Source organism: Castor canadensis, chromosome 15, assembly GCF_047511655.1.
Source record: "Castor canadensis chromosome 15, mCasCan1.hap1v2, whole genome shotgun sequence".
In the NCBI taxonomy this organism is placed as follows: domain Eukaryota; kingdom Metazoa; phylum Chordata; class Mammalia; order Rodentia; family Castoridae; genus Castor; species Castor canadensis.
In genome coordinates, this window is record NC_133400.1 from 88,992,876 (window position 1) to 89,015,920 (window position 23,045).

At 40.9% G+C, this 23,045-nt stretch overlaps 1 protein-coding gene across 1 annotated transcript in view; it reads left to right on the forward strand.

Moving 5' to 3' along the window:
* The window catches only part of Il2ra (interleukin 2 receptor subunit alpha), a 45,965-nt gene extending 34,752 nt beyond the window's left edge, over positions 1-11,213 (forward strand). Inside the window, exons 2-8 of the mRNA XM_074056720.1 lie at positions 367-549; positions 1,657-1,752; positions 4,177-4,392; positions 5,544-5,615; positions 5,944-6,015; positions 6,776-6,842; positions 9,212-11,213. Of these exons, the coding sequence (XP_073912821.1) occupies positions 367-549; positions 1,657-1,752; positions 4,177-4,392; positions 5,544-5,615; positions 5,944-6,015; positions 6,776-6,842; positions 9,212-9,236 (731 nt within the window). The 3' untranslated portion in view covers positions 9,237-11,213. The remainder of the gene's footprint in view (positions 1-366; positions 550-1,656; positions 1,753-4,176; positions 4,393-5,543; positions 5,616-5,943; positions 6,016-6,775; positions 6,843-9,211) is intronic.
* Positions 11,214-23,045: the final 11,832 nt, after the last annotated feature.

Below are 23,045 nucleotides of genomic sequence, written 5' to 3' on the forward strand. Positions count from 1 at the left end.
ACAGGCACACTCCAGGCATCCATCAGTCCATTCAAGTCAACACCCCAAATCAACCATCACAATAAACAAAGACCAACCAATGGCAATGAGTATAGCAGGAGGGCAAGATGGGCCTCCTCATGGTTCCATGGATGCAAAGACTCGCTCTGGCTGCTGTGACACAGGCTTCACTTCCCATCTTTTCCTGTCCCTGCCATTCTTTCATCCTCCTCCCTTATCCAGCCTGTGACATTTTTCTTATATACATACATAAATATATATATTATATATATATATACATTCTTTAAATAAAGTGAAGAAATATGTGATTAAGTCATTACATGATCAAACGTGGGAATGTCTGAAACATGCTTCGTTCTCTTTCAGAGCTTTGTGTGAATGATCCGCCGGAGATCAACCATGCCACCTTCAAAGCCCTCGCCTACAAGAATGGCACTAAGTTAAACTGTGAATGCAAGAGAGGTTTCCGCAGAATAAAATGTGGGTCATCCTATATGATTTGCACAGAAAATTCTTCCTGGGACAACCAATGTCAATGTGAAAGCACTTGTAAGTGATTTTTTGGTAATTACCAAGGGAAAAGGAACTATAGGATAGTGTGAGACACAGCCAAGCTTTGTTCTTATAGACAAAAAAGGCAAGCTCAATCTGTAGGATAACTCATTTAGTAGTTTCTGGAACAATCACTCATTAAACATTTTTTTGAGACAGAGGCTAACTATGTATCCCAGACTAACCTCAAATTCACTATGTGTATCCCAGGCTGGCCTCTAACTCTCAGTCCTCTTGCCTCAGCCTCTTGAGTACGGAGACTACAGGCATGGGCCACCATACCCAGTTTAAATGATAACCTAGTGAGCATCTACCAATTCCAAGAACTTTTCTAGGCTTGTTAAGCCTAAATCGATCTGATGTCATGACTTTGCTGCTGACCATTCTTCCTTGAATCCTAAAAGCTCCCTCACACAGCCCTATGTCCTGACTAGGTTTCTAATCTACCTGGTGGGATTAAAATGTGGCGAGTGTGTTGAGTCTGTTCATCTTTGTCTCTTAACCCTGGAGATGGTATAAGTGAGCGAGTCAACCCATGCATGGACGCAGAGCTTGAAGATTGACACTCTGTTGAAGCTCCTCCTTGGCTCATTTCCCAGCAGGTCCTTCCCGTATCCTAGGATGGAGCTCTAATCCCCACTTTTTGGGGTGTTCAGATACAATCGCCATTGCTTTACTCTTGCATTGCTCCAACTTTAAGGGCTTTGAACAGCTTTAGGAGATGAAGGATTCATTGGATTGTAGAGTCAGTCCATGCCTCACTGCCATCACACTGACAGAACTGCTGGCAAGAAAGGAATTGCTTTTAATGCACATACACAAAAAGGATTTTCCACCAGAAAATTTTTCGTTTCTTCCAGAAACATGTTGTATACATTGTCATCATGTGTATGAGTAATGGAGAGGCCAGTGCAGGTAGGTATGAGCCAGCCCCTCCCAAGGGAAGGCTGTGCCTGACTCATCTTTGTAACCCAGAATGTGGGCTTATCTTGAACACTACAGAGTGCCCTGAGTGATGAATACATGAAAAGTGTTTTCTAATTTAAACATTTGGGAAGTTATTTGCTTCATTCCTCTCATATTTTCTATCTAATAATATCATAGCAAAGCAAGTTACACCTCCACCTGAAGAACAGAAAGAAAGAACAACCATAGAAATGCAAACTCAAACACAGCCTGAGGACCAACTGAACCTTGCAGGTAAGAGATGCATATGAATGACTGCCTTGAACTGACACATGGGAGCTGACCTTCTTCTGCAGGTAGTCCCCAAAAGAGGAAAGTCTGTCCCATGAACCACATATATGCGCACTTCATTCTCCTCTGTCATAAAGACAAGATCCATTGCTTAATGTTGGCAGGCTGCTTCTTCAGCATTTCAAGCCACTCTTCTAGCAGCTAACCTGGGATATTGGGAGCTAGCGGGAGAGAATCCAAGTCAACTCAACTCAGTTCAATTCAAAACATGTGTTGGAACTGTGTGACAGGCACTGTCAACAGAAGACACAAACACGAGTCGAACAACAGTCCTTGCCCTCACGGAAATCCTGTGTTTTTCTCTTAAAAGAAAAACGAATTACAAAGCAAAGCAATTTATATCAAAGTATTTCTTACAGGACAGAGTTAACAATGTGTGCAATGCCCTCCCTGTGTTGTTTTTTAGTGGTAGTGGGGACTAAACTCAAGTCTTCAGGTTTGTAAGGCAAGTGCTTTACCACTTATCCATGCCTCCTTGTTCTTTCATGCTTTTGCCCAACTCAGCCTTGGACTGAGATCTTTCTACCTCTGCCTACCAAGTAGCTGGGATTAGAGGTATGGACTACCACACTCACTTATTTTTGAGATAGGATCTCACTAAGTTTTGCCTGAGCTGGCCTTGAACCACTGTTTTCCTATCTCTACCTTCCAATTATCTGGGATTACAGACAGGCACTACCCCACCCATTCCTTTCCTGGCAATTGTTAAAAGCTCCTGACAAATGTCTCCTAGTTAATGAGCTGTGAATGACAGAGCACACTGTACATGCCCACAGCTTTCCCAAATGAATAATGCTTAAGTTAAGTCATAACGTCAAGGAGAAAGAGAGCCCACCTGGAAAGTCTGAGCTTTGGGGGGACTAGTTGGCTAAATGAGACTCCACAGTCCCCCTATGCTACTTTTATAACCTTACAAAGAGCTTATCATATCATATGTAATCTCATTGGGCCTCATGAACAATGAGTCAGGGAACAGGAAGTACTTTCTCAATTTACTAAAGAAGCCAAGGCACAGACAGAAGTTAAAGGATTTGGCCAAGCTCGTATAATAGGATCAGAGTAAGACTTCAAGTCTCCAGGATTAGATAAGGGATCTTTCTTCTAAGCACTTACTTTAAACTACTCTGATTTTATTTGCAGCTTCAGTTTTTAAGGGGGAAAAAGACCAATCCAGTGGCATTGTTGCAATATGCTTTTATATCTTTCCTCCTCCAACTTTGTCTTGGAATGGGTGTTTCAGGCACATTTAATGTTTTGTTTTATTCTGCTTCCCCATGTGACCCTCCACAATTATTGAAAGGTCTCACAAAGGTCAATCTTTTAGTGTTCTTACTCAAGAGATGACCAGCTGGTATGGCTGACAGAGGTTTCATAAGTTGTCATAGTTTAGATGTTCACATTTGAAAGAAACAAACCCAATTCAAATAAGTTCAGACAGTTATAAATTTTACTGACCTTAAAAGAACATGTTATTCTGAACACAAGTTCAATTTATGATTTTCAAAGTGCAACATGACAGATTAGCTCAAGTCAGGGCCACTCGGCTTTCTGCTGGGGCACAGGATTTATATAGGGTGCTTTTAGAGGTTATTTTGGGTACTTGGGGTTGTGGAAAGTCTGGAAGTTCAGAGCATATATGAAGTTTCACAGTCTGGGGTTAGAAGGTACATACAGTTCCATATGAGCAGACTGGGGACAGTTTTTGGGAAATCCTGAGATTAAATCAGAATAGGAGGTGACCTCTGAGGTCAAAGGTCAGTCAGGCCTGGGTTTAATCAGGTGAATGTAAAGTTATTGAGCTTAGGAGATCTTCAGAAGGCTTGACAGGACTCATGTGGATCAAGCTTCAAGCATGGCTTGATCAGAGGTCATGCTCCATTTCTCTAAGATTCAGCTGTTCCCTCCTTTGGGCTTTGGCTTTGTCCTTGGTCTTCCCTCATGGTCCCCAGATGATCTCCAGCTGCCCCTCCTGTCTGCTTCTCAAAGCCCTCGTTATCTTTCTGAAGATGGTTCAGGTGCTTCTTCATCTAGGGCAGCATCAATCAGAATGAATAACTTATTCCACTGTGTTCTAGTCCATGTTCTCCACTCCCCACCTACAATTCTCTTCACCTTCCACCTTCATGTATCTTTCTTACCCAATTTACTGGCCAATGCTTGCAGGAGTGACTGGGTCTTTGTACCTTCCAACAGCACCTAGCAAGTATCCTGATGTGTGGATGTTCTCAATACAGGTAGGTTGAACAAAAGAGTGAAACAAACGAACAAAAAATTATAACCAAGGTCCAGTCTCTAGCAGGAGGTGACCCTGATTCACTCACTATGCTTTTCCCAACTTGCTTCCAGAATTCTCTTTCCCTCTTACAGGTTACTGCAGGGAGCCCCCTCTCTGGGAACATGAAGATACAAAGAGAATTTATCATTTCATGGTGGGACAGACAGTTCATTATCAGTGCATCCAGGGATACAAGGCCCTACAAAGACATCCTGCCACAAGCACCTGCAAAATGATTTGTGGGGAGACCAGGTGGACCCGTCCCCAGCTCACATGCATAAACGAAAATGAGCACCATCAGTTTCCAGGTAGGTTATGTTCTTCTTAGGTCCACTCTATCATTCTCCATCTGGCTGCCCAAGGTGGGAGTTCCAACTTTACCTGCCATGACTCCTTGGGCAAGCCACTTGATCTCTTGGGTCTCAGTTTTCTCTCATTCTAATGAAATAGACCAGATGAACTCTAAGGTCCCCGCACCAAAGGTGGCCCTATGCTCTGAGTGGTGATGTCATAGGCAGAAAAGGAACGTTCTCTCAAGTTTTCCAAAGTTCCATAGTGATAATGCTCCCCCTTGTCTAGCTGATTCTAAAATCCCACTACTTTCACCAGGCTACCAAGACTTCCCCTAATTCAGAAGGAAAGTCCAGCCCTGCCACATGCACGTCTTCCTTTTTCCTGGTGCATGATGCACAGTGCTCCTTCCTGTGCAGGTCTCCCCCTGAGCTTTGATAATAGTACAAATGTGCAGGGAAGGGCTTGTTCAAGCATACATGTGCACATGCACACTCTTGCACAATACAGCCTGCTTGCATTGAGGTCTTCTGCTGTCTTCATTCTGAAATATTTACTATTTCTACAATCCAAAGTCACTCACAGTCACCCATGAGTGTTTCTGGGTTTTTTTTTGCACACCCCCTTTTCTCACACCCCATGACTTCCTCCAGGGTCCTCTGGGGATGCTGTTTCTTTTCCGCAGCCTCTCTCCAGTGAACCACCCTAATGGCCAGGGCATGCCAATGACTTCCTTAGTAAGTGGCTGAAGTGGCAAGGCTCTGGGTCTCTGATCATAGCCAGAAGAAATGGAGGACCTGTCAAAGACTGAAGGCTTTATACATTTCCACTTCATTCAATGATTCTTCGGTGTGTGTTAGGACCCATTTCCAAGTCGAAGGTAGAAGCTAGGGCTGAATAGGGAGATGGGGAGACAGAGCTGCTGAGAATTCCCCAGATAGCCACATTAAGAATCAGAGGTCCCTTTCACCTGCTCTACTAATGCCACTTAACTGCTTCCCTGTGGTTCTGATGAGGAACTGTGTCCCTAAAGATGTGTCCAAACCAGGAGTCATGCTGCAGCAGGTACATGTGGGGCCAGCTACAGAAAGCAGGGATCGCAGATGGGGAGTGAGACTCCAGAACTCCAATCCTGGGCTCCACAAGCATTGCTTACTCTCTCCCCCAGGTGAAGAAGACTCTCAAGTGAGCGTGGATGCTGTTACTGAGAGTGAGACTTCCTGCCCTCCTGCCACGACAGGTACAGAGAATGGTTCCATGAAGATGGGCACTTGGGTATTCATGGCTAATCAAGAAAAGGCAAATAGTGCTCGATGCAAGCCATCCAGCAGATGGGCAGAGTTGGGAGGAGACCTTAGAAGTCTGCAGGCTGCAAAGCAAGTACCAGAGGAAGGAATCACAGGACCGAGGTGCAGGTCTCCAAGCAGAGGGATGGAACATCGGCACTCTGCTCCTTCCTCTCCCAGTCTTTGTGTTTTGAATCTATTGAAAAGCCTCCACTCTCTCCATCCTCCTGCTATCCTATACTTGGCAAAAACTAAGCATTTTCCCCTTTCTCTTTTTTCTAGATTTCCAACAACCTACAGAAGTGGCTACAACTATGAAGACATTCATATTTAGAATGGAGCATCAGGTAGTAGGTGAGTGGTATTATTTTATTTGGGGACAAAATGTACACCAGATCAAGACATGAGCAGGTTGGTTGGCTGGTTTAAATGATCCTCTCCTTGTGCTAATGTTTATAAGAGTAAAAGATGAATCCAGATAGCAACATTACTCAGGAGTCAGTTATAGTGTACTGTGAGTTAAGTCTCAAACCAGTCCCCATCCAGTTCCTCCTGTGTGCATCTGAAGAGACAATGGCCATGTTTGTGAATGAGGTGGGAGGCCATAGAGGAGGGGATGGTACAGCCAGGAAGACAGAAAAACATGGTCCATAAACACTATAGCTACTTCCATCTGCCTAGACAACTGAACAAGTGGCAGACTCTGGGCCCTCCACAGACCAGCATTTGGAAAGTGGGAATAATTTCAGGAGACAGCAATGTGTTTAGTATTTCTCTTTATGTTTCAATATTTCTTTCCCCCACACAAACCTCACTAGCAGCCTCTTCAATGAGGCCTGGCTCCTGAGCCTTTCTCAATTGCTGGTTGTCAGTTTGCCCCAGAGAACAGTCAGCAGTCCCTTTCCTTAAAGATGCTCCTTTGATGCTTACCTACCCTGGCTCCTTGAACCTCCTAAGAAAGCCGCAGGGAAAGAGAAAGCAGAAACTGTAGCACCCACCTCCTCAGGAGGCCCTTGCTCACCTGGGGGACTTTCTCACCTGCCTTATGAATCCAGCTTCTGTTGCCCTCAATTCCCAGCCCCAAACCCTTGCTGAACACCCTCTTTGTTGACAGTGGCCGGCTGTGTCTTCCTACTGATTAGTGTCTTCGTTCTGAGTGGGCTCACCTGGCAACGCAGATGGTGAGTCTAACATTGTCAAGAACTAGTCAAAGAACAGAGTAAGCAAAGCACCCCAAGGTCTGGTCCATGAGCAATGCCTAAAGAAGGTGCCCAGTCAGAATGGCTGTCACCAAGAAAACAATTAGCAACAAATGCTGGTGAGGAATGTAAATCAGAGCGACCACTATGGAAATCCAATATGGAAGGTCCTCAAAAAACTAAAATTAGAACTGCCGTATGCTCCTGCTATATCATTCCTGGGTACATACCTGAGGGAATCTAAATCAGCATTCAGTACAGATACCTGAATACCCATTTTCTATAGCATCATAATTCATAATCATCAAGTCATGAAATCAGCCTATGTGACCACCCACAGATGAACAGATAAAGAAAATGTGCTATTATTCAGCCATAATCAAGAATGAAATAATGCCATTTGCTGGAAAATGAATGGAATTTGAAGTCATAATGTTAAATGAAATAAGCCAGACTCCTTCCTATGTTTTTACTCATCTGTAGAATCTAGATTAAAAAAAAAAAAGACATGAAGGCAGAAGGGAGTCAATTTGGGAGAGAGAAGACCAGTGGGGACAAGAGAGCATGGTTGGGGGTGAATGACTGCAATACATAATATACAAGTATGAAATGTCACAACGAAACCCACTAATCTGTGAAATCAATAATAAAAAAAATTAAGAAGGTGAAACCATTTTAAGAAAAGCCACTTTCCTCTCTCCCTTTAAAGAGTAGACTATGAGATCCACTATGTCCTTCTCTTGAGGATCTGGGGCTTCCCTGACACAGCCAGAGCAAACTCTGGGCGATTGTGATGTCAACTCCCCAGAAAGACCTGAGAAGACATGAATCCACTTTCACACTCCAAAGCTATTAGATCCTTTAGCTAGCACAGCAAAAGAGAGAGAGAGAGAGAAAGAAGTAAACTATTTTCATTCTCATATCATCTGGCCCACAATAAACTCATAATTTTCCTCATGTGGATTAAAAAATATAACTTGTTTCAGTGCAAATAAAAAGCCCTCCAAGGTTATTGTATTAGGAATTATTCCTGGCCTTGGTAGTCTATCCATTTCTCCAAAGTGTTATTTCAGGATTACAGCAGATAAAGTGCTTGATGTATTATAAGTTCTTAATATTTTTTAGACCTTCTCCTTCCTCAATTCAACCCAAGTGCCCGACAAGGATCTTTTCATTTGATGTCTTGAAGACCAAATCCCTCAGGGACACAGGACAAGATTATTTGGAAGCAGTCATGGTTCAGTTTATGTTGTGAAATAAAGAACGGTCTTAAACTGTATAAATTTCAACAAGGCCTCTCAGTGTTACAATCTTTGGGTAAACTCAAACATAAATCTTGTTTTGATCCCTCTGGCCAGAGAACTTGTCCAAAAGTTCTACTTCCTAGACTGTAACATCATTGGATGATGCCCTCTTGTGGCCAAGCCAACACTATGTATCCGAATTGCTGAAAGATCATCCCATCTAAGCCAGACAGTGTTAGCTGTTTGCTTGTTTGTTTGTTGACAAGAGATGTGTTCCAGCAGGCTCACACAGGTTAAATTTTCAGGAATTAAGGGAACTGGATTTTTTTCTATTGTTGTGGTTCTGGGAATCAAACTCAGGGCCTTGATTTACAGTGGACAATATGGATGGCAGTTTGGTTACATTACAATGGAAAAAGCCACACAGAAGACAATGAAAGTTTAAATAAGTCAGTGGATATAAGTTGAAAATGAGGAAAAGAAGCAATACATAAAAGAAGTCAAAGTAGTGGAAGTTGCTGACTGAGTAGAAGTTGAGGGTTAAAAAGAGAGGTGAAAGCCAGACATGGTGGTATAAACTACTTGGGAGGCACAGGTAGGAGGATTGCAAAAAAAAGAGGGACAAGTCATATGTGTGATAGGGGGACCCCATAGCCACCAGATCCTAGAGTGAAATATGTCATGTAAGTGTCTCAAGTAATGTGCCCCTTGGGAATTAGCCACAAAGCACAGCCAATCCTGACATCATTCCCTCAGGCCCACTTAGCCCCTACATCCGTACCATCCTACCTGGACTAACCAGGAAGAGGAGGGCTTTCATGGGCTCATTCTTCAATCCACTCTGAGCACTGTGATTCTTATAATGCTGCAAGAGCCACAAAGCAGAGACTAAGTTTGGATAGCCAGTTTGGGCCTTTGAGGGATGGAGAGACCCTGAGGTTGGGTTTCATCAGGTAGGAAGGTAACAGTGCCCTGGGGTAGAATTTAAAGTTAGTAGCTCATTTGGGACTAAAGGAGAATGTGGTACCCACAGAGTTAGAGCGGAGACCACATTTTTCTTGGTACAGTATTACACATATAGTTATGACTGAATTCTATCACTTTCAGGAAGAAGAGTAGAAGAACCATCTAGAAAACCAAGAGTGGTAAGAAGCCAAGGACAGCCAACTAAAGTCAGAAAAACAAGTAAAATCAAAGATGTTAAGCACCCAACAGTCATCTCCTTTGCTCCCTTGGGTTTTGGAAAGTTCTGAAGTCACATCACAGGATATCAGGCAACTGCAACTCATCATCAAACCAGTCTGTACCATCAAAGGGTGGTGCTACCTGCTTTGAAGCAGCAAGTCCAAGGTCTTTAAAGGGAAAAGGAGGAACAAAACAGAACTCTCTGTCTTATTTTCATGTATATGTGTTGATTAAAGCTAAAATGGTGTGGAACTCTCTCCATACCATATATAATGTAAAGAAAAGTAGCTTTGGGTTGACCTCATCTTAGCTTCCCAGTTTGGAAATAGCAGGTAAAGCCTAGCACTAATGTAAATTCTCTCTCTCTCTTTCTCTCTTCACCCCTCTTACTCCCTCCTTTTTTGCTCCCTCCCTCTTCCCCTCACCTTCCTTCCAGTCTCTGGTTGACTAGCCTCTTCTCTTGATCACACTGCTTAAAGAGCATTCTTTAAGAACTCCAGGCTGATAACTAGGACTCTTCATGTCCTTAGCTCAATAATATAAGTGAACCCCCTTTCCTTGAGGCTTTAGTTTTGAATTTCTAAATAATGGAATCTATGGAAGAGTAATTATTGGGTAATGCCAAAACAGGGCAGCTGAGCCCTTGGCAGTATAGAGTTTCAATATTTAAAAGCATTTGACTGTAGTCAATGTTAGACATAGGATAAACTAGGTCCCAAGACATGAATTATACTTTTCAAAATGCTGTACCTCCCCAATAGACCTCTTTAAGGGTTCGTTACAGCTGGGCATGGTAACACACACCTGTAAACCCAGAACTTTGGAGACTGAGGCAGAGAGATAGCAAGTTTGACACCAGTCTGGGCTACATATGAGACTTTGTCAAAAAAAAAAAAGAGAGAGAGAGTTTGTTTCTTTGGGATTGCTATAAATTAAATATTGAATTTCCCTGTACTAATTTAATGTTTACAAGTAGAAACACAAAGTACAAATTTGTACAGTTTCTAATATATATCATAGAAGAGGGATCCGTACTTTCAACGTTTATTATGGAAGGAGGAAGAGAAAGTTGGAAAGGGAGAAATTAACTATGGAAAGATATGCCAGTGATCCACCAATATGGCCCAAAGCTGAGCAAACCAGAATCACCGGGAAGCCTTATAGAAACTGAGATTGCTGGCCCCATCTTAGAGTCTTTGAGTCAGTAGGTCTGGGATTTACATTTTTGTTTATTTTCTTGTGGTGCTGGGGATTGAACCCAGGGCCTGAGGCATGCAAGGCAAGTGCTCCACCACTGAGCCACATCCACAGTCCTTGGGATTCACATTTCTAACATGTTCCCAGGTGATGCTGATGACTCTGCTACAACCACTGTTTTATCCCTGTGCATACCCACCCTCAACTCCTGCCAGAAAAAATCAGTTTCCAGTACTGAGGCTTTGGAGAAGGTTCTTGTTCAATGCCTTGTGTAAGATATGTCTTCTCAAATAAGTTGACTCAGGTGTTCCAGCTTAACAATGTCACATGACTTAGGGGATTAATGAAATGTGTACGCTATTTTTCATTTCTGAAAAGGTAGAGGGACATTATGAAAAATAATGGGTATGTTTGTGTAGGGTCTAGATACAGATTAAAGAGCTATTTTCTGTCTTTTCTGTGAGCAGACAAGTATAAAACACATTTTCCTATTAATCCTTCCAAATAAATGTTTTCTGAGCAAACTAAGGTTGAGATGACTCTCAGATCACAATGAAAAGAAATCACATTTGAGTAAAGTTGAATTGTATTATCATTACTCATTTGGGGGGAGAGTAGGCTATGATATCAAAATGTTTTCTTGATAAACTAAGATGTTGCTTACCTATTTTATTCTCCTCACAAGTGTATAGTGGAACTTCCAGAAGCTGCATGATATGTGCTGATGTTATCACTTTGTTTTTAACACATAATATTTTGTTCTTATTGTTGATAAAAAAATTAATAAAGGATATTTAAACTTTTCTTGGCTTTAGTTTCTAAGTATAGTAAATATCACTAGATATAAATTTACATAAACAAAAACTCTTCGGGATCCTCAATAGTTTTTAAAAGCTTTAATAATTTTTTGTGGTACTGGGGTTTGAACTCAGGACCTCACACTTGTTAGAAAGGTGCTCTACCACTTGAGCCACTCTGACAGCCCTTTTTTCTGTTGAGTATTTTTGAGGTATGGTCTTGCTTTTGTTGCCCAGGCTGACCTCAAACTGTGATCTTCCTTATCTCTGCCTCCTGAGTAGCTAGGATTACAGGTGTGAGCCACCAGCTCCCATCCAAGCTTTAGTAATTTCTAATAACATAAAGATAGTCTGAAAAGTGACTATCAAGCACATCATTATCATTGGGCACTTCACTGTAGAAAACATATTAGTGGTGTCTAAAAAAATTAGAGATAGAATTACTATATGACCCAGCAATTCTATTTGTTGGCATGTACCCAAGAGAGAAAAACTTAACCACCCAGAAACTTGTGCACCACTGCTTACAAATAACAGCACTGTTCACAGTCACAGTAGAAAAAGTCCAACTCACCATTAACAAAGGAATAAGCAAATTATGGTGGAGCCCTACTACAACAGACTATAACACAGCCATAGGAGGGAATGCAATATTGAATAATGCTCCAGCATAGATGAGCCTCAAAAACATATGCAAAGTGAAAGATGACAGACACAAAAGTGTACAACTCCTCAGAGTGCATGACTCCTCCTGTATGAAGGTCCATCTGGAAAACTCTGTGAGGACAGAAAGTAGACGATTAAGGACTGGGGGAGTGATTATAATGGGTAGAGGGTATTTATCTAGGGTGATTAAAAATAGTTTTGAGACTACAGAAGTCATTATCAAACAACATTGTGAATACATTGAAAATCGCTGAACTTCACATCTTATAATAGTTCATTTTCTCTCTCTCTTTCTTTCTTTCTTTCTTTTTTTTTTTTTACACAAAGCCTTGCTATGTAGCCCAAGTTGGACTCAAGCTAATGATCCTCCTGCCTCCACCTCCCAAGTGCTGGGATTTTAGGTGTGTGCCACCACACCTGGCTCATTAATTATACCTTATGTCAATTAAGAAATAAGAAAGAGGTCCAGAGAATAAAGTGCATGAATACTGCTGGTTTCATTCGTGATTCTCAAAGAAGGGTCCTCAGCCCACAGAGGAGAGCTGAGAAGGTCCTTGTGGAATTTGGGGCGGGGGGGGGCTTACTTTTTACTATTCTATTAGGTGAGTTACTAGGAAACCATAAATTTCTATTTTCAAAACTAAAATTAGAGCTGGGCATGGTGGTAATGCCTATAATCCAAGGTACTCAGTAGGCAGATGGGAGAATCCCAGTTTGAGGCAAGCCAAGGCAAAAGTGTGACCATATCTTGGAAACAAACTAAAAGCAGAACAAACTGGGATGTGGCTCAAGTCGTAGAGCTGAATCCAATCCCCAGTACCCCCAAAAAACCCATTAAAATTAGCATATTGCTAAAGTATATTTGAAGACTCCAGTTCAGTATCCTAGTGAGAACATAAAATTTTCGTAGCTTCCAGGAAGCATGCAGTTACTGCTACATTACCAGGACTATCATGAGTTGGTTTGGGTATTGGTTGATTGCTGGTATTCTTTGTTAAATTATAAATTACTGCCAGTGATTTTCATATAGACATTATATTTATTGGCTTGTCAACATGTATTTCTCATGGCCAATTTAATTTTTTTTGAAGTCAATAATTCTTCTTAGATCTGTAGGAAAAGTGAGGTCATAAAGGAGTCTCCAGGGAAACCCAAGATAAGAGGAGACAACAACAAGGACACCAGAGGAAATTGTAGCTAGCCTCTGCCATCTATAGCTGCAACAAACAGCAAACACAACCTAACTGCTTCCCAGACAAACACAAAGCCCCACACTAATGGCCTTGCCTCAGCTCTTTCATCCAGCACATAACAAGCAGAAACAAAACCTGCAAAGCAGGATAAATGACAAAACAAGAGTCAAGCGAGCATCTGAACCAGACTCAGGTAAGGATGATACATTGAAATTACCAGACTTGGAATTCACAACTGGATTTATGCCATGGTCCCCTGAAATCCATTCTTTCCTTCTTCCATTGGTAATAAAAGGCCCAAGTTTTAGCAGAGCCATCCCTTCCTCAAGCTAGTGATAACATTTGCTAGCCTCCCTTGTTGTGATGTGTGGCCATGAAACTAAGTTCTAGACAAGGAGATATGGGCAGAGACAATAAGAAGATATGTCCAGGATATCCCAAGAAGACAGTGGCAGTCCTCTTCCCCCTCTTCTTGTCTCTAGTCTCTCTTCTATTAGCGGTAAGAGCTAGAAACACCAGAGGGGTAAAAAGCCACATGTTAAGTTTGACAGGGAAAACAAAATCAAAGTCTGGAAGTGTGATGTCATGCAAGATTGTACTTAGGGTAGAAATACCCCACTGTGGTTTTTGCCTTGCTAGGGAAAAATTATACAATCACCAACACCCCTCCTGCTATCAGATAGATGATAGATATAGATAAATAGATGTAGACTCCCCCCAAGAGAAAATCTGCCTTGTCATTTTCATATCAAACATGTTCACTGAAAAAAATGAGACTAAGAATCACTCAACTAACTATATGCTTTAGGTTCCATAACTATCACCTGAAGTGTCTTCCCTCCTGCACGTAAGCACATAAGATAAAATGGCATTGATTGTCTTTAACGATCTGACTACTCCCTTCCCCATGTTCAGAGAAGGCAATCAACTTACAACATCCCGGAAGGCTTTTTGAAGATGTTGGTTCATGTGGAGCTAGATAGTGTTTTCTAGTTAAGTCAGGAATCCGAAAGAGCAAGCTGCTAAGGTTTCCAAAGCCGATCCCTGTTCTTCCCATTCCCCCCTCCAAGGACAAGGAGAGAACATATGTCCTCTTCATCTATGACATTGAGGATCACACCCTTGGAGTTATCTTACTGATGTGAGGGTTGGGATGAAAAATCTACTGCCATAGTAGAACCATCAAGCACTGAGTTGGCAGGCCCTAGTTAAGACTTAGGTGGGAGTAATAGGAAGTCTGGACTATTTCACATCACTGTGGAACTTTTGCATGTGGCTTCCTTCGTGGCTCATCAACCTTATCAAGAATCCGATTTAGAACCAGGGATGGTGGTTCACACCCAAAAACCCATTACTCAGGAGGCTGAGGCAGAAGGATCATTAGTTCAAGGTCAGTCTGAGCTACAGAGAGAGATCTTGCGTCAGTTATGGGTTTTTTTTTTTTCTATCTTCTCTGTCTCTACAGGTGTTAGGTTTATTCAAAGACCAGCTTCACCTCATGAAGCCTGCACCCTCAGCTCCTGCCTCTCTAGATTTTCTTTCAATAGGGCTTTGACATATGGCCAAGAGGCCAGACCAATGGAACAATCTCTGAGACAGACACCAAGATGCCCTCTGTATTCTTTCTTTTTCGTTCTCCTCTGAATCCTGCCCCATAATTCAGTGGACATGTCCAGATAAATCTGTACTCAGGTAAGTGGAACTTCCACTCCATGTACATTATGGAGTACAGTACTGAAATGGTGTCAGAACATCTAAATTCTAGGTTCTTCATGTAGTCATTTTACAAATATTTAACAGCACTCCCTAAGGGCAACCTATCAATAGAAAGCACCATAGCTAGTGTGACAGGAAGCTGTGCAAAGCATCTCATTAATGCACCAACATGTCCCATGCAACTGCCTACATATGGATTTATGAAAACGAAATTGCTGGCCAGGTGCAGTAGCTCACATCTATAATCCCAGCTACTTGGGAGGCAGGGATCAGGAGGATTACAGCTTGAGACCATGGGAGGGTGGAGATAGCAAGACCCCATATCAACCAATAGCTAGGCATAGTGGTCTGCACCTGAGGTCTGAACTATACAGGAGACATAAATAGGAGGATTACAAAAGAGGACTGGGGTTATAGCTCAAGTGGTAGAGTGCCTGCCTAGCAAGGCCCTGAGTTCAAACCCCAGCACCACCAAAAAAAAAATGATTAGATATTGATCTGCTGGGTTCAAGATATTGATCTGCTAGGTGTGAGACTAGAAAGCTGGTAGAATTGGAAACCAGGAAACCAGGAGAATGGGTTTCCTTCTTACCTTCGCCTCACACGGCACTCACTGTGATGGAAAAGCAAAGGGAAAGCTGTAACTTGCATAGTGAAGTAATCTGACCCCTCAACTTTCTCACTGCTTTGTGATTGTGGAGGAAGGGCAGGTTCTGATACATAGCACCCTATTAATCTGAGGTACCCAGGAACTTAGGGGAGTCTGTCTACATTTTGAGAGCTGCAGCAATGGATACAAATCCTCACACTGGAAGTTGGAAAAGCAAGACAGATCTGGAGCCAGCCCTCTGAAGTTCCCTCAAGGACAGGTAGCCTGAACAGGATTCAAATGCTCCCATGTGCACATGTGGTGAGGAATGGTTAGCTGAGGGCATGAGCAGGTGTGTCTCCCATTACCAAGAAAGGAGCCTGGGCTCCTGCTGCAGACCCACAGCAATTTGAGACCAGCGTTTCAGGTGGACATCCATACCAGGAATATGGACACCCACAGATCTGCTACCTCTGGGGCCTGTAAGAGGGCATCCTCAGCACCTGGACACATCTGGGACAGGAACAGAAATGAGACACCCACCTCCACCTCCAGTGTGTGACCTGTCATAATCACCTCCATTGTCCCTCCCCAGAGTTTCTGGCTGCCAGGACCCTAACCTTAGGTACCCAACAAAGAGGGGAAGAGAACCCTGAGGTATGATTTTAGATCACATTCTAGTTGAGGTAATAATTGACCCAGGAAATTACTGAAGTGAGCAGAGAAAAAACATGGAGTAGATAAGATTCAGCTGAGGACACCTGGTGGTAGACCAGGGTTTTAGAATCAGAAATGAAGAGTTAGTAGTCTAAAATATGCTCCTCACCCTAGGTCCTGAAGGGTGACTATCATGTGGCATTTTGTTCCACAAAGGACCTCTTTGAGATTCAGTCTTTCCCTTTCCTCTTCAATACTTCCCTCTCAAGGTGAGTCATTTTTCAATTGATAAATCTCATGAATTAGCCATATTAGGTAGAGCAGGTCATACTGTACCTTTAATGGGGACAAGTGTTCACAAATATTTGGTGTCCCACTGTGAAGGAAAATAATATTCCTCACCCTCTTCAGTTCAGGCATGGTCATTTGATTTGCTTAGGCCAATAAAATTGACGACTGTGTGCACAACCCTGGCTGAAGCTTTCAGAGACAGCTCCCGCCTCATCAACCGCTCTTTCTCTCTCTCTACTTTGATGGCCAACACATTTGTAGATACAAGTTTCTGTCAGCTGGTTAGAGTACGAAGACTATTCTGACAATAGTCTTAACCAAACTTAGATGCAGTGGAACTCAAAAACAAAACAATCTTTTGTGGTTATAAATATATGGGGGCTGTTTGGTACCAAGGCTCAACCTGGTTGATTGTGACTGATATACAACCTTTCAGATGCACACAGAAATTGTAGCTTCTTAATTTAACAATAACAAATCTGGCTTTGACTACTAGTTGGCAGGAAAACACAATGTCAAATCATACAGGCATTGCTCTGCCTTTAATAAAAAATTCTGTTTCCCAAATATCCTTTCTCTCCCCCTGCTTCTTGCCTTGTTTCCAGATAATGTGGAGACAGGTGAGGAGAATTTTTTTATGCAACCTCCTGGCAGTGGAAAATCAGGGCACTCAGAGGGAATGCCTTCAGCTTGCTGCAGATGCGGGTAATAATTGTTCACCTGGGATCCTCACCTGGAGCCTGCTCTAGTTGGAAACTATGGCCTGGCCTCTTCTGGGCCAAGCACTGTCTCAATAGCTCTGCCCTCCTGACCCTGTCTGACCCTCCCGGAGCTCAGTCCCTACAGGCCTTAGACCATTCTGGGCTGTCTGCAATCCTTACCAGCTATCTAGTTCTGCTTGCTTCACTTAAGACACCTCACTGCACCATAATCAGCACCTCTAGGAATCACCCCAGCCAGACTGTTATTTTCTGGGTCCCAGTTATACAGAGGAACAAAAAGTCTGGCTCATCTCAGTCTCTTTCCTGAACACACTTGAGCCCTGTGATCACTGCTGTGGGGATCTGATTACTCATCTACCTCCCACTCTATCTTTATCCCACAGTCTCCTGGGGCAACAAAAGTCCAGACTTTCCCCTGCTTGCTTTTATCTGCACATTATATATAACATGCTAAGGGCTAGTCACCAAACCTGACATTTAACATGCTAGATGACCATCAATGACAATTCTTAAGAAAGTAAACTGGCCAGAGGAGCCTGCTAAGTCCTTTTGATCCAGCAATTCTCCTCTTAGAAAATTAGAAAAATGTTAAGAGAAATTAAAACACACATACAAAAAGCACAAAATAAAAACTTCAATGCTATTTTGTATAGCAGAAGCTATCCCTTTGTTTCATTAAATCTTAGGTGTTATCAGTCATAAGATTCACCATTATGTTATGTACCATAAGAAACAAAGAAAAAAGACGAAGTACCACCACCTCTCAAACTATGACACACCATGGGCTATGTCAGCTTTTCATCACTGTAACAGAATACTTAAGGTAAACAACTTAAAAGGAGGAAGGATTTATTTTGGCTTACAGCCTTATAGGTTTCAGCCATGGTCACTTGGTTCCATTGCTTTTGGGCCTCTGGTAAGGAAAAACATCGTGATAAACCACATGGCAGAGGAAGTCTGATCACCTCATGGTGACCAGGAAGAAAAAAAGAAAGCTCACTTTTTAAAATAAACCCCTCCCCTCAAATCCATTAAATTTTGAATCCATTCATGAGGATTAATCCATTCATGAGATCTGAGCACCCATAAGCCAATCACATCCCAAAGGCCTCATCTCTGAGCACTGTGCATTGGGTCCAAGCCTTCAACACATGAGCTTTGGAGGGACATTTAAGAATCAAACTATAACAGACTATAAGATGACTTAGAAATCAGTTTTAAATGCAGAGGTTAATGTATGTTTTAGAATCAATGATCTTTGATAGCCTAATCCTTTTCGCATTTTTCCTCTAACAATTCTGAAACAGGAAGCTGCTTCACACCAACAAAAACAAAAATTGTGGCTTCAAAAAGACAAAAGAGAAAAGCAAGTTGATTATTTTCAAGACATAGCTGTTGTAAAACTGGACCCACAGTTCTTAATTACCATGTCTAAATTCAGAATCTTTGATTAATGACTGAATTATCTGTTTATTTGGTTAAAAAGAGACAAGGATACTCTTTAGTCCTGACTTTAATTCAAAACTGTTCTCTTTACAGCAAACTGAACTCCATCTTTATGACATTTAGCTTCAACATTTTACTTCTACCCACATTATAAATCCCATTATAAAGTGTTACTATTTGCCTTAGGCAGTATATTATCTTTTAAATAAATTAAAAATAAGACAAAAGTTAATATTTGTCCATAGATTCACATTTCTAGCACTCTTCGTTCCTTTGTATATATTCAAATTTCTTTCTAGTCTCATAAACCTTCTAGCTGAAGAACATAACATTTTCTGTAGTGACAGTCTGTGAATGATAAATTCTTTTGACTTCTATTAACTCCTCCACAAACAAAACCTTTGTTTTTCATTTGTGAACGATATTTTCACTAATTCTAAGTGAGATATTTCACTTAGAATTCTAAGTTGATTTTTTTTTCTTATTTTAAACATTGTTGTTCCACTGTCTACTGGCTGGCATAGTGCCTAATGAGAAGTTGGCAGAATATGATGTCTTCCTTATGGAATATTTAATTATTTTCTGACAGCCTTCTAGGTTTTTCCTTTATCACTGACATTGAGAGAAGCTTGACAATGGTATGCCTAGGCATGTCTTTATTTGTATTTGTCTTGTTTGGGGTTCCCTGAGAGTCTTGGATCTGTGGTTTGCTGTCTTTCATTTACTTGAAGAAAAATCGCAGTTATTCTCTCTCTTCTTTCTTCTTCTTCTTCTTCTTCTTCTTCTTCTTCTTCTTCTTCTTCTTCTTCTCAAAAGCATGTATGTTACACAGTTTCATATCATCCCACAGCTTTTGGCATGTTTTATTATTTTTGGTCCTTTCTTTTTACTCTATATGTTTCAGGGTAGGTGATTTTTATTAACCTATACTTAAGTTTATCAATTCTTTCCTCTACTACATCTATTTTGTTAATAAGTCTATCTAAGAAGGGATTAAATTGGTTTCATATCTGAGATTATGGTTATATTAATCTTCTAGTGCAGGTCATATTTCCAAATACTGTAAACTTGTGGGCTAGGGCTTCAACATGTGAGATTAATTCAGTCCATAAAAATACTAGTTTTCATTTCTAGTATTTCATTTAATTTCCTCTTAAAAATTAGACTTACTGGGTAAATGAAGAAATGACCAATATGAATGCATGTTTAAAGATAGAAAAATTATAATAAATTTATATATATTACAACCTTATAAATGTTATTTTTAGTATATTATAAATTTGATGATTAATTAAGTTCATGTATAATAGTTATAATCCTTCTCTTTAAAATGCAACATAATTATATGTTCTCTCTATATATGAAATATAATGAAATGTATTTTAAAGTACTAAAATATAATGAAAATATGGAGATGAGACTTACTAATATATTAAATTTTTTCTTTGTTCCTTTTTTCTTTATTCACTTATTCATATCTAATATATTAAAACTGATGAAAATAAAGAATATATTTTTTTCTTCCATATTTTTTATAATTTTTCTTATGTTTGGAACATGATATTGTATTATATATTCTGAGTTATATTTTACAATTCTCATGAAAACTTAAACATTTTGTTTCTAAGATGAATTTTTTTAGTTCATGAATAAGTGTTTTTATTGAAAAAATGCAAGCCAACAACTGTGATACAGTCTTGCAGCTTTATCTCTCAATGAAAGTTTATGTTGGCATTTTAGTTGGGCTATTTCTGGTATAGGTAGTTATTAAAAAATAAAGTCACCATAAATAAATCGGATACTTAAAGCAAAAAGGCTTCTAAAATGAAAACGTTTCCAAAATAAAATATCAGACTTTAAATCTGGATTCTGGTAGTCTATGGCATCCTGGAAAAACTCAATTAAATAATATTGCTACATACTTAAAAGTTGCTTCATATATTCCAGACATTCTCTTTACTGATGAAAAACAAATTGGAAAAAAATGTTTTATGTATGATTTATGATATAGCTAGAAAAGTCATTTGGGAGCAAAAAAGAGGAAAAAGGATTCTAAAATTTCTCTAAAAGAGAAATAAATAAAATAGTTTTAAGTTTATTTGTAGCTTATTTTTCAACTTAGAAATGTATCAATTCTTATGTTTTAAAATCCTAATCGTTTTTGGCAAGATGGCAGATTGCAGACATCCAGAACTTTCTCACATCTCCATGAATCTGAATAAAATATGTTCAGATATGTTCATGGCTGCAGGTAAAGGTGGGTAGAGTGGAAAGGCAACAGTAAATAGTAGACAGTTAGCAACCAGGTGAAATCCAGAAATACTGAGCTTTAGATTTGGAAAAGAAACAATGGACTATAACATAGGTGCTAGGGGAGATGGTAGAGAGGGAGGAAAATCACCCACAGTGGGGACTTTAAGCAAAAGAGAAAAGGAAAGCCTTGGAGAGCTCTCTGCAAAAATGTAGTTCAAGATGGGGGATCTGTGATCTGTGCAGAGAGCAGTTGTTGGAGAAGATGCTCCCTAAACTCCCTTGCTTTCTCACTGGTGGGGGGAAGTCATCTTAAGTTAGGCATTTTGGCTAGGAGAGCAGAAGTCCTGCATTTTTATATCTCCAAGCCCCAACGGACTCCTCTTCTTCAATGGGTAAGTGAGCAGCCACCTAAAAATCAGGGTGGCCTGAACATAGGTTGTGACTTGGATTCAGATTCACATACACAGGTCTTCTTGGGTGGAAAGTGTGGGTGGTGCTGGAGAGGGAAGCCCAGGGTGGTTACATTGAAAGAACTTTAGCCTGACCTCTAGGAAAAGGAGCAAAACCAGCTGTGTGAATAGGAGGTGAGGGTGTGCTAGGAAGGAAACGGGTGGCAGAACACACAGGATCACTCAACAGCACCGGCCTCACCCTGCAGGTGCAGATTTCCTTGGTTTAACTGCTTTCTCCCTCAGGATGCCAGAGACATTCAGTGGAAATTGAGTCATGGCTGGGGTATTTTCCAAGCCCATATGTATGCTGGCAGAGGCCTCTGGAGTGAGGGGCTATCCAACAGACATCCTGGGGCTCAGCGGGAAGGAACAGTATCAGGGCATCTCCTGCAGCCCCTCATTGCCAGGCCTGGACATGGAAAACGTGGAGAAATTCGGCCAGCAGTGGTCATAGTAGCACTGCAGTGGGGAAAGGCAGGGCAAGGCTCAGCATGTAAGCAGCTCTTTCTGGCCTAACCTGTTTAGACTTCAGAGAGAAGTACTGTACCACCAAGTTAACTGCAAACCAACAAGTCTGAGAAAAAAACAATGATGCACTGCCATCCTCTAACTCCTCAGGAAGGAAGAAATATTGACTGCTCTTTTTTTTTTTAGCATTGTTTTCTCTTGATCTGCATTTGTTTTATTATGTTATTCTTCACTATCAGTTCTTATTCTCTTATCCAATGTACTTTTTCTCTCTTCCCTCTCTGCTTCATCTCTCCTTTTGTCTTCCACCTTCTTCCCTTCCTTCTTCTTACTTAACTATTAATATTTTGCCTTCAATAATTTTTAACTCCCTTGTTTATCCTTTAAGTGTCCTGGCTCCTTTCTATTAAACCTCATTGAGGGTATAGTTAATATTTCCATTTGCTTTTTACTACAATTAAATATATGGTTTATTTTGAATTTTGGAATTTTTTTGTTATTGTTTGTTGTACTGGGATTTGAACTCAGGGCTTCATGCTTGCTGGGCTGGCACACTACCACCTGAGCCACATCTCTAGCCTGAATTTTGTTTTTATTACTGCTGTCTGCTTTCTCTCTTCTGAGTGGTAGTGGGGACTGAAACTCCCAGGAGAAGGCTTCCTTTCCCATATATGGGAGAAGACTCCCATATAAAACTGAAAGAGCTATCCATCTCAACAGATGTGCAAATTGTAACACAGATACACAGGAATATCATGGTAAAAAAATCAAGGCAATATGAGTTCTCCAAAATTTCATAGCTCTTCAACAATTATCTTTGAAATTATCTTCAGATAATTTCAATATCCAAAGATATTGAAATGGTTGAAATGCCAGACAGAGAACTAAAAGTTCTAATTTTAAAAATGATCAATGACCTCAAAGAGGATTCAAATAAACTGATGAATGAATTAAGGAGATCAACTCAAGACTTAGATGAGAAATTCAGCAAAGAAGCTGAGATTCTGAAAAACAAACAAACAGAAATCTTGGAAATGATAAACCTAATAAATCAAATTAAAAACAGTGGAGGGGGATTCCAAGATGGTGGCTAGAGGGAGGAAGCAGAAAGCGAGCCTCCTATAGTGAAATCTTGGAGAGACGCTGGAGACACACTTTGCAGGCATAATCACTGAGAAGAGACAAAACTTTGACCCCTCCACACCTCCAGCCGGTGCAGAGAATCTCCACTTCATGTTAAACGGAGAAACCAGGAGGGCCCCTGGGCCGCCAGTCGCCCATGCCCAGACCGCTTGGGAAGACACGGACA